A 10,836-nucleotide genomic window follows, 5' to 3' on the forward strand; every position below is an offset into this window, starting at 1 on the left:
TTTTTTGTAACACCTCTTCTTATGTCTGATTTCACATGACGTCATCACTATTTCTTTTAAATTTTTTTTTTTTAAAAACGTATTTTTAATAATTTGAGCCCAACCAAACCAAAGCAGAGTAATAATAAAAACCCTAACTTTGATTGTGATTCTCTTCTACCTCGTTAGACAGCCACTTCCCTAAAACCCTAAAAAGCTCACCGCTGTTGTTCATTTTGAGAATCATATCTAAAGAAGAAGAAGAAGATGGGTTCGAATAAGAAGAAAAAGCGAAGCAAAGGTGAAGGATCCGGTGGTGGAGGAGGAGGAGTCGCAGAGGAAGGTAATCAGATGATTAACGACCCAAGGTTCGCGTCGGCGCACACGGATCCTAGATTCCGTAGTATGCCGCGGCGTCAGTCAAAAATCGCTATCGACTCTCGATTCAAGCCTATGTTCTCTGATAAGCGATTTACCACGGCTAATGCTCCCGTCGATAAGCGTGGCAAGCGGAGAAAAGCTGGCAAAGGAAACGATTTGCTTCGTGATTTTTATCGACTTGATGAAGAAGATAATGATGATGCTAAGAAGAAGGAGAAGAAGGAGAAGGAGAAGGAGGAATCTGGGGATGAGAGTGAGAATGAGATGACTGATCTGAAATCTGAGGCGGAATCAGAGGAAGAGAGTGATACTGACAAAAAGCTAAAGCTTGCTCCTTCTTTGGATGAAGAGTCTAATGATGATGCTGAGTCTGATGAGGAAGCTGAGTCTGAAGAGGTATCAGAGGAAGAAGAGGATGATACCGATGAGGACAATGAAGGTATCTATGAAGACGATGGACCAGAAATTCCGGTATAATTGCTCTACTTTTTGATTCATATGTCCTTGTTGGTTCTTGTTCTGGTTTTATAAATAATGAATGATGTTCTCATGTTGAGAATTTGGTGTTGATGATGGTTTCTAGGAAGAGAACATACCGACTATCCCAGAAGAAACTCCCAGACTTGCTATCGTTAACATGGATTGGAAACATGTCTCTGTAAGTGTTCTCCATCCTTGATGTATTGTTTTCAAATTGGCCTTCTTTCGTGTCTGTATCTTTGCTATGGTTATGGAACTAATCTAATGAGTGGGAATGGTTACTAAAGGATTAAGCTTTTTGCTCGATAAATTAGAGCTTGGTTGTTTCTTTCCGTTGTTTAGAGTTTAGATTCCGTTGTTTAGAGTTTAGATTCGGTTGTTTAGAGTTTAGTGTTCTGTAAGTTTTTACAGTTGTGCTTTTGGCTGATATCTTTTATTTGGTACTTAGGCCAAAGACTTGTACGTTGTTTTGAATTCGTTTCTGCCAAAAGATGGGCGCATTTTGTCTGTGGCTGTCTATCCATCTGAGTTTGGGCTTCAGCGAATGAAAGAGGAGGAAATTCACGGGCCGGTAATTGATGGATACAAAAAGAATGAAGATGGCGGTGATGATGATGATGAAGATGAAGAGGAGGAAGATGAGGATGTCATCAACCAGAAGCTACGTGTTTACGAATTAAGTAGATTAAAGTAAGTTCAAAGCTACTCCTGTCTCTAAGGTATATGTGGTGGAGGAAGAGGGACTATTACTGAAACTTGCTAATACACTATTGCTCTCTTTTTCAGGTATTATTTCGCTGTTGCCGAATGTGATTCAAGTGCTACTGCAGATTACTTGTACAAATCATGCGATGGAATTGAGTTTGAGAGATCCTCAAACAAGCTTGACCTTAGATTTATACCTGATTCCATGGAATTCAAACATCCACCTCGTGATATTGCATCTGAGGTGCGTTACCACTACTTCCTTTTACTTGGGATTAGTTTTTGTTTCTTGGTGAATACTTCTGATCTAATAGTTTTCATAAAAATTTAGGCACCTGCTGGTTATGAAGGTTTAGATTTTCAGAGCCGAGCGCTGCAATTGAGCAAAGTTCAACTTTCTTGGGATGATGATGAGCCGCACCGCATTAAGACTTTAAAACAGAATTTCAATTCTGAACAGGTCTGTATATGATTAGGATTAATTGCTTAAAACCACACCGTATTTAAGACGTTTGTTGGTGTTCTGATATAGTTTATACAATTTTCTCAATCATAGTTGGCAGATCTTGAAATGAAGGAATTTTTAGCTTCTGATGAGAGTGAATCTGATGACGAAGACAACGACAGCAATGAAGGTATGAACCGGAAGAAAGTGGAGAAGAGGAAAGATAAGTACCGAGCTTTAATTGAATCTGAAGATGTAGATTCTGATAAAGACGTGGAGGAGGAGAATGACCAGGATATGGAGGTAACATTCAATACAGGGTTAGAAGATCTTAGAAAAGAGATTCTTAAAAAGAAAGACAAGAAGTCAGAATCGGTCTGGGAGTCACATCTGAGGCAGAAGCGCGAAAAGAAGAGGGCCAGGAAGAATAATCAAAACGAAGATGATGATGATGATGATTACATTGATCGAAAGGCAGTGAAAAATGATGATGGTGATGACGATTTTTTTATGGAGGAGCCTCCTCTTAAGAAGAAGAAGAAAGAAGGAAAGACGAATAAGAAGAAGAAGAAGGGTTTAGAGGATGAAGTAGCAGCGGATGAAAGAAGCAGAGCGGAGCTCGAGTTGTTACTAGCTGATGGGAATGCAGGAGAGGGTAATGATCTGAAAGGGTATAATATCAAACGGAAAGGTAAAAGAGGAAAAACTGATATATCAGAAGAGAAGATACCTGCGGCTGATCTTGACGATCCGAGGTTCTCAGCTCTACTCACGTCTCCTGCTTTTGCCCTAGACCCTACGGATCCACAGTTTAAAAGGTAATATTATTGACCGATGAATCCAATTTTGATGGTAATCTTTTGTTGTGAAATGCGCAAGTTTATGAAATTTTGGGGGATTTTATGTTGTTGTTGTTGTAGGAGTGCTACTTATATAAGGCAATTAGCTGCGAAGCGTATGGAAGTTTCGAAAAGCCAAGAGGATGTGAAAGAGACAGCGCCAAAGGAGAAAGAACAAGAGTTGAATTCGATGATGGGGTCTAAGAAAGAGAGACACTCGCTGAATTCTACTGTCAAATCTTTGAAGATGAAGATGATTAACAAGGAATCGGAGAAGAAGCAAGCGGGTAACGCAGTGACTTCCTCGACTTTGGCTCAGCGGATTAAGAAGAAAGCCAAAGATTTATCAAAGAAATAAAAATCTCTTTTGCTTTTGTTTCCTTCAAATCAGTTTTGTTTGTTATAATAATGATGAGATCATCACTCCCTGATATTCTCACTGTATAGAGAATTTCACTCTAGACTATATTCTCAAGTCAGTTAATGGCACCCCCAATTCTGTCTTTAGACCGACAGGAAAATCCCAAATTTTATAGTAAACAATATCTTAACGGAAGAGGATGGCTTTTTTATGTAGGTGGGCCAAAAATGTGTGAAGGCCCTATACATATGGTCCGGGCCGGAACAGGGCCCATTACCAATTGATTTATATATCTAGTGACCGCCGACCTTTCCGCACTTAAAAAAAGAAGAGGAACAAAACAAAAAGAAAAACACAGAAATCCCAAAATCGAAAGAAGAAGATGGCGGATACTCTGCGGCGGATGTTGGAAAGCGGAGAGCTCTAAACTCTCCTAGGTCAACAGTCTCCTATAAAAAGAGAAAACATTTATTGGGATCAACATCTTGACCCGCGGACAATACCCACAGAGCAATATTTTGCATCGAAAACTGTTATTATCTTTCGTATAATTCGTCTTGTTTTCAGTTCGTCATTTTAAGCTTACTAGTTCGCATGTGAACTAACAAGCTCTAATTCGACTTGTTTAAGTGACGATCCCACGTTTTCCCCGATTAATAAAGAACTTGCTCGCTCTTTCCCACTAAATCTTATTTGTTTAAACTGTGTAATTCCCCGGTACAAACAGGTACCACCGCCAACTCAGAGATTCTCAGGTAGGCAACCCCTAAAAATATTACTTACCTCCCCGCCGCTATATTGTAATTTTTTTTTTTTTTTTTTAATTTGGTTTAGTTTTTCGATATCGATTGTGACGTTCGTGTCCCACGTTGGGGAGTAATCTCACCATTTTATTTTGGGGAAAAGGAGGAAGAACAAGAACCACCTACCGAAATGGATCTCTACGGCCGGTTGGGAGTTCATTGGTTCAACTTTGAGCACAATAGGAACTTGAAGTTCATACGCATACCAAAATTGAATACCGGACATCCGTATTCTATATCCTACTATATCACTATAGAGGTTGAAGATGTTGATGCTGCTGCTGGTTCGTCTCCGTCTTCTCTCACTCAGCAAACTCTGGTCTCAAGACTTTTTTTCCCCCATTTGGATTTTATGATTGAACGCTGCAGAATCAAACCCACAACAGGTAGTGTCTTTTTTTTTTTTTTTAAATTTTATTTAACCAAAAGAAAGACATTTTGTTTCTCTTTACTGACCTGGCTGACCTCCTTTTTGTTTGTAGCGAAAGCGGAACAACCATATTCAATTTTCGGCCACTTCATTTATGATGGGGTAGATGCGTTTTACAGAGATTGTATGCCTACCTTTTTGTCCGGACCGCCAGAAGAAACAGCTGATGATCAGAGATTCTACGAGGTTCAGGACGAGGACATTCGTAAAAATGATTGGCTTCTTCTGTATGCCCGCTTTGCACTTTTCAAAGTTTGCGAGGCTGAATCTCATTCTTTCCTGCCAGAGGAGATGCAGTTGAAGAAGATACTTATGCAAACCCATGATGATGATTCAGATTCAACAGTCGCGACTACACATCCGTAGTAAGGAGAACTACGGATGGGATACCAGGACATATGCACCTCGAAGTCGAAGTCGAACCCGCCAAGAAATACGGAGATTGATCGCTTCTCTCCTTCAAGAGATGATCAAAGTTAGTTGGTGGTCAAGCCGGTGCGCTCTGTTACAATCACTCACTCGTGAGAATACTTCTTCTTATGCTTTATGTCGTTTTAGCTATCCTTTGGTTTCTGTTACAATCACTCGTCAGAATACTTCTTCTTATGCTTTATGTCGTTCTGATACAGTTTTCTCAATCATAGTTGGCAGATCTTGAGATGAAGGATTTTTTAGCTTCTGATGAGAGTGAATCTGATAACGACGAAGACGACAGCAATCAAGGTATTAACCGGAAGAAAGTGGAGAAGAGGAAAGATAAGTACCGAGCTTTAATTGAATCTGAAGATGTTGACTCTCATAAAGACGTGGAAGAGGAGAATGACCAGGATATGGAGGTAACATTCAATACAGTGTTAGAAGATCTTAGTAAAGAGATTCTTAAAAAGAAAGACAAGAATCTCTAAGTAAAGCAAGGGTGAAGGATCCGGTGGTGGTGAAGTCGTCGCAGAGGAAGGAAATCAGATGATTAACGACCCAAGGTTCTCGTCGGCGCACACGGATCCTAGATTCAGTAGTATGCCGCGGCGTCAGTCAAAAATAGCTATCGACTCTCGATTCAAGCCTATGTTCTCTGATAAGCGATTTACCACGGCTAATGCTCCCGTCGATAAGCGTGGCAAACGGAGAAAAGCTGGCAAAGGAAACGATTTGCTTTGTGATTTTTATCGACTTGATGAAGAAGATAATGATGATAAGAAGAAGAAGAAGAAGAAGATGGCTGATGATGACTGATCTGAGGATGAGAGTGAGAATGAGATGACTGATCTGAAATCTGAGGCGGAATCAGAGGATGTGTGAAGCCCTATACATGTGGTCCGGGCCGGAACTGGGTCCATTACCACTTGATTTTATATATGTAGTGACCGACCTATCCGCACTTAAAAGAAGAAGAAGAAAAAGAAAAAAAAAACAGAAAACCCTAGATCGAAAGAAGAAAGAAGATGGCGGATACTCTGAAGCGGATGTTGGAAAGCGGAGAGCTAACGAAGGAAGAATTGTTATCTTTTATGCGGGGATTAGATTCCGATGATAAAGTAGTGGGTGGATGCACATCTGACAAGGTANAAGGCAAACCTTACCTTATTCCAGAAAGAAATGAACATTGGAGAACTTTCATCGCTACTGGTCTAAAAGGGAGAAGTGCTAAACCTGAACTAATTCCATCCTGCAATACATTTCTAATCAGATAAATTGACAGAGATTCACACAGGATCATCTGATGGAGCTAGGAAAGAGAGAAAGATATAAAAACCTCAAGAACAAGCAATGATTTTGGACCCATTACCACTTGAATTATATATGTGGTGATCGACCTATCCGCACTTAAAAAGAAGAAGAAACAAAAAAAAATTAAAACACACACACACAGAAAATACTACGTCGAAAGAAGAAGAAGAAGATGGCGGATATTCTGCTGCGGATGTTGGAAAGCGGAGAGCTAACGGACGAACAATGCCTCTCTATGTTGAGGGTATTAAATTCCGGTGGATGCACATCTGAGAAGGTATTATTTTTTATTTTTTTGGCCATGGCGATTGTAATTTTGTATTTGATCTTCCAATATTGCGGCGGGGGCGGCTTTAGATATTAGAAGATGATTATCCCAAACCTAAACAACTTTCTCACACACTCTCCTCCTTTTTGTTGTATGTATCTATCAGAAAGTGATTGAGGAAAAAGCTGTTAAACGAATCGACAACAGGAAACCTCTGAAGCAGTTGTTGGAGATGCGGAATCTATCTGATGAGGAATGCGGCAATCTTTTACGTGAAATGGATGAAGATCAAAGTGAATCGGAAGAAGTAGACGAAAGGTACTTCCGCCAAATGATTGATTCTCAGGTATGTAGGTAACCCCTAAAAATATTACTTACCCCTCCTCCCCGCGGCTATATTGTAATTTGTATTTTTTCTTTTTTTTGGGGGGTTAGTTTTTCGATATCGATCCTGACGTTCGTGTCCCACGTGCGATCGGACTCTCACATTTTTATTTTGGGGAAGAACAAGAACCACCTCCCGAAATGGACCTCTACGGCCAGTTGGCTGTTCATTGGTTCAACTTTGAGAACAATAGGAACTTGAAGTTCTTACGCATACCAAAATTGAATACCCAACATCCGTTTTCTGTATCCTGCTATATTACTGTAGAGGTTAAAGATGAGGATGAAGATGTTGATGCTACTGTAGAGGTTGAAGATGTTGATGCTGCTGAGGATGAAGATGTTGATGCTGCTGCTGATTCGTCTCCGTCGTCTCTCACTCTGCAAACTATGGTCACAAGATATTTTGGTGACGCTTTGGAATCTATGATGGAAGTTGCGATTGAAGGCTGCAGATTCAAACCCACCACAACAGGTTTTCTTTATTTTATTGAAACAAGAAAGACATTTTGTTTCTCTCTACTGACCTGACCTGACCTCCTTTTCTGTTTGTAGCGTATAAGCCACGCTTCCAGCACTTCATGTTTAATAGGGTTGATGCGTTTTACAGAGGATGTATGCCTACCTTTTTGTCGGGACCACCAGAAGAAGCAGCTGATGATCAGAGATTCTACGAGGTTCAGGACGAGGACATTCGTAAAAATGATTGGCTTCGTCTGTATACCCAGTTTGCACTTTTCCCAGTTTGCGAGGCTGGATCTCATGCTTTCCCGCCAAAGGAGCTGGAGTTGAAGAAGATACTTGTGCAAACCCGAGTAACAACAACTCAATATGATGATGATGATGATGATGATGATGATGATGTTGATGATGAGCCGCCGTCTCCTATTCTCAATTCCATTGATGCCAAGTCTAAGAATGCCATCTTCCACATTAGCTTCAGGGCCAACTGTCGCGACTACACATCCGTAGTAAGGAGAACTGTAGATGGGGTTTCAGGACATATGCAACTCGAAGTCAACACCACGGAGACTGATTGCTTCTCTTCTTCAACAGATGATCAAAGTTAGTTGGTGGTCATGCCGGTGCGCTCTGTTACAATCACTCGTCAGAATACTTCTTCTTCTCATTTATACGGTCATTGTTTATGATTATTGAATATAATGGCGCTTTTCAATTTATTATTTGGTTTTCCCCACTTAAATTATGTCTATTAACCAAAAAGTACAAATCACACTTTTACTGGAAACATAACACTGGCTAACATGGAAGCACTCTCAGTTCTGTCTTTAGTCGACAGCAAAATCCCAAACTTAAACAATATCTCAACATTCAGTATAACAGTGTGAATGAAAATGGAAATCGAAATTGGCAAATTGAGAAGGAAAGGGTATGACAACTTTTATGAAGCCGACCTCGCTTAGGTCCCCAACCTTCAAGCTTAGCAACAGGGCAGCCACATCTAGATCGGAAAAGCAAAACAGCACGGCCACTAGGAGGAGCCATCCTTCTGAGCTCAGCTCTCAAACACTCGTAATCAGGATTGCTTTTTAGCAGGAACAATCTTTCTTCTTTCTAACTTGCTTTGAGACCCTGACATATCATCGGAATTGCATAATTAGCCAACAGATATAGTTTTTGTTGAAGCTTTTTCTTTTGTTGGAATCATTTCTATGAACCAATGTACTTTGCCCAATATATTTTTTGGCTTGGATCTCATACAAAACTACACAAGTTCTAACGTAGAATGTGTAAGCAAATAAAGGACGCAAGCCAGCAGTCTGTCACAAAGGTTAGAACAACAAAACATTTGTGTAAAAAGATAACTCACCTTTTGTTTTTTTGTCTCTGCATGATTCGCTTCCGCAACAACATCGAAATGCCTTTACCGGATGACTTTTATCATTGAAGTCTTATCATGTAATCCTGCAATTAGAAACACAGGTTACTTGAAATGAGTATGTATGTGTACAACTCAAGAGTGAATAACATTATGGGAAGGGTAGAAAGACGTGTGTTCGGTCCATCTCTATTCACGGAGCCATCTACAAACACCACAGATATCTAGAATGGCAAAAATTAACAACATGCTCTAACGAAATCTATGGCTTTAGTGCAATATCCACAGTTGAGAGCGCAAAACTTCATTAGCCATGTGAGTATTTGTAACTATGTGTTCAATACAGAGTAGTTGAAACGAAGGTTAGCTTAATCCTGGTGCTTACCCATGTCAGCTCATCCATGGCTTTCACGTCTCGTAGGGTAAAAAAGGCAATCTGCATATTACCAAACACAGAATTTCCTTAAACTCACCAAAACATACTTTCACAATCAGTGCTTTCAAGAAGATCAGGTTAGAGTGGAGAAACCAGATACTTACATGATAATAATGCCTGTCAGGAGTCTCTATTTCTACCGGAATATCAATCATGTTTGCATCCTCGAATCTGCATCAACAATAAAGTTCACAAGAACCATAAAACTCACGGGGAGCACCAAAAAACCATAGCAAAACAAGCTTTGATTGATACCTGTGATTGACAAACCTTGCGACATTTCCACAGATTGTGGCATCCAGGCAGAGAGCTTCTTCATCTTTTAGTTCCTTCTCAGAACCCCAATCTGCATCCAGAGTTGCATTCCGCTCGTATAACTCCGTGTTGGTCAATATTTCACCAATGTATTTATAGACAAAGGTTCCTTTTGGCAAGTCGTGCAGTGTTCCAAGACCCCATCCCATCCTTTCCCTTCTTGCGTAAAGTAAAGATGAAACATATATCTCCTAAAAACAGTATGGTCAACACAACACAATGACATCAAAGCAGAAGAACACCAAACTAATAAGAGAAAAGGAAACAGATCAATTTATGCTTTGATCTTTATATAGCTAGCTATGTTTGAAGAACTGAATCATGACTGCGAATTGCGAATAAACCCGTACCTTATCAGCAAAATCACACCAATAGAAGAAAAAGAAAAAGAAAACCCTAAAAAACTGGGTTCGAAGTGAGAAAAAAAATAATGGCGAAAATAGAGATTCATCAAATCAACAAGGAGAAATGTTTCGGAGAATTACAAAGTTTTCAAGCCTAAACAGTTACTAAAACTCACAAAAACAGATATATCTTTTTTTTTTTTTTTTAAATCTAAGAAGACGAGTGAAATGCGCCAAGAAGAAGAACGTAACACACAAACAAACAAAAGACCACAGTGTGGAACGAAATCGGAGGAAGCTTCTTCTGGAATTGAGCCGCCGGCGGCTAAAACACAAGACAAATTTTTGAGGAAGAAATACAAATCCGCGTTGCTCAAAGTAGGATACAAAACCGGTATCAAACCAAACCGAAATTGCCGAACCTAGTAAGAAAGTATTTACAAAACCGGAAAGCGGGCCGGCACTGGGCCCCGTTATCAGTTGGTTTATATATCTACAGTCGAAAGAAGATGGCGTCGAAAGAAATCCCTAGCTACGTCGAAAGAAATCCCTAGCTACGTCGAAAGAAGAAGATGGCGGATATTCTGCGGCGGATGTTGGAAAGCGGTAAGCTAACTGACGAACTGGCAAGCGGTTTTCTTTATTTTTTAATTTTATTTAACCAAATTGAAACAAGAAAGAAAGAAAGACATTTTGTTTCTCTTTACTGACCTGGCTGACCTCCTTTTTTGTTTGTAGTGAAAGCCGAACCACATTCAATTTTCGACCACTTCATCATTGATGGGGTATATGCGTTTTACAGAGATTGTATGCCTACCTTTTTGTCGGGACCGCCAGAAGAAGCAGCTGATGATCAGAGATTCTACGAGGTTCAGGACGAGGACATTCGTAAAAATGATTGGCTTCGTCTGTATACCCACTTTGCACTTTTCAAAGTTTGCGAGGCTGGATCTCATGCTTTCCCGCCAAAGGAGATGGAGTTGAAGAAGATACTTGAGCAAACCCAAGTAAAACCTCAAGATGATGATGATGATGATGAGCCGCTGTCGTGTCCGATTCTCAAGTCTATGAATGCCATCTTCCACATAAGCTTCAGAG

General features: G+C 40.1%; 4 protein-coding genes across 6 annotated transcripts; 3 read left to right on the forward strand and 1 right to left on the reverse strand.

Annotated features, from left to right (window-relative positions):
* LOC104707960 (pre-rRNA-processing protein esf1-like) lies at positions 104-3,334 on the forward strand. The gene is made up of 7 exons (XM_010424778.2): positions 104-831; positions 944-1,018; positions 1,289-1,530; positions 1,627-1,789; positions 1,877-2,005; positions 2,102-2,808; positions 2,911-3,334. Exons 1-7 carry the CDS (start codon positions 247-249, stop codon positions 3,185-3,187), a joined length of 2,178 nt encoding a protein of 725 aa, XP_010423080.1. The 5' UTR covers positions 104-246; the 3' UTR covers positions 3,188-3,334.
* On the forward strand, positions 5,389-7,984 carry LOC104706541 (UPF0725 protein At3g44770-like). 2 transcript variants are annotated; one of them, XM_010423072.2, is made up of 4 exons: positions 5,389-5,985; positions 6,586-6,765; positions 6,855-7,278; positions 7,359-7,984. In XM_010423072.2, exons 1-4 carry the CDS (start codon positions 5,866-5,868, stop codon positions 7,871-7,873), a joined length of 1,239 nt encoding a protein of 412 aa, XP_010421374.1. In that variant the 5' UTR covers positions 5,389-5,865; the 3' UTR covers positions 7,874-7,984. The 2 variants fall into 2 exon arrangements, with proteins under 2 accessions (XP_010421374.1, XP_010422042.1); XM_010423740.2 differs by lacking the exon at positions 5,389-5,985 and adding an exon at positions 6,301-6,428.
* On the forward strand, positions 6,324-7,873 carry LOC104702931 (UPF0725 protein At3g44770-like). Its single transcript, XM_010418859.1, has 4 exons — positions 6,324-6,428; positions 6,586-6,765; positions 6,855-7,278; positions 7,359-7,873. The coding sequence occupies exons 1-4, from the start codon at positions 6,324-6,326 to the stop codon at positions 7,871-7,873; spliced, it is 1,224 nt and encodes a 407-aa protein (XP_010417161.1).
* LOC104704536 (histone-lysine N-methyltransferase SUVR4-like) lies at positions 8,027-10,084 on the reverse strand. Of its 2 annotated transcripts, XM_010421320.2 has the most exons (6): positions 9,745-10,081; positions 9,335-9,585; positions 9,184-9,250; positions 9,029-9,079; positions 8,635-8,729; positions 8,027-8,396 (listed from the first exon to the last, which is right to left on the reverse strand). In XM_010421320.2, exons 2-5 carry the CDS (start codon positions 9,541-9,543, stop codon positions 8,706-8,708), a joined length of 351 nt encoding a protein of 116 aa, XP_010419622.1. In that variant the 5' UTR covers positions 9,544-9,585; positions 9,745-10,081; the 3' UTR covers positions 8,027-8,396; positions 8,635-8,705. The 2 variants fall into 2 exon arrangements, with proteins under 2 accessions (XP_010419622.1, XP_010420328.1); XM_010422026.2 differs by having other exon boundaries at positions 9,350-10,084.

The sequence above is a fragment of the Camelina sativa genome, chromosome 1, assembly GCF_000633955.1.
Source record: "Camelina sativa cultivar DH55 chromosome 1, Cs, whole genome shotgun sequence".
Lineage (NCBI taxonomy): Eukaryota > Viridiplantae > Streptophyta > Magnoliopsida > Brassicales > Brassicaceae > Camelina > Camelina sativa.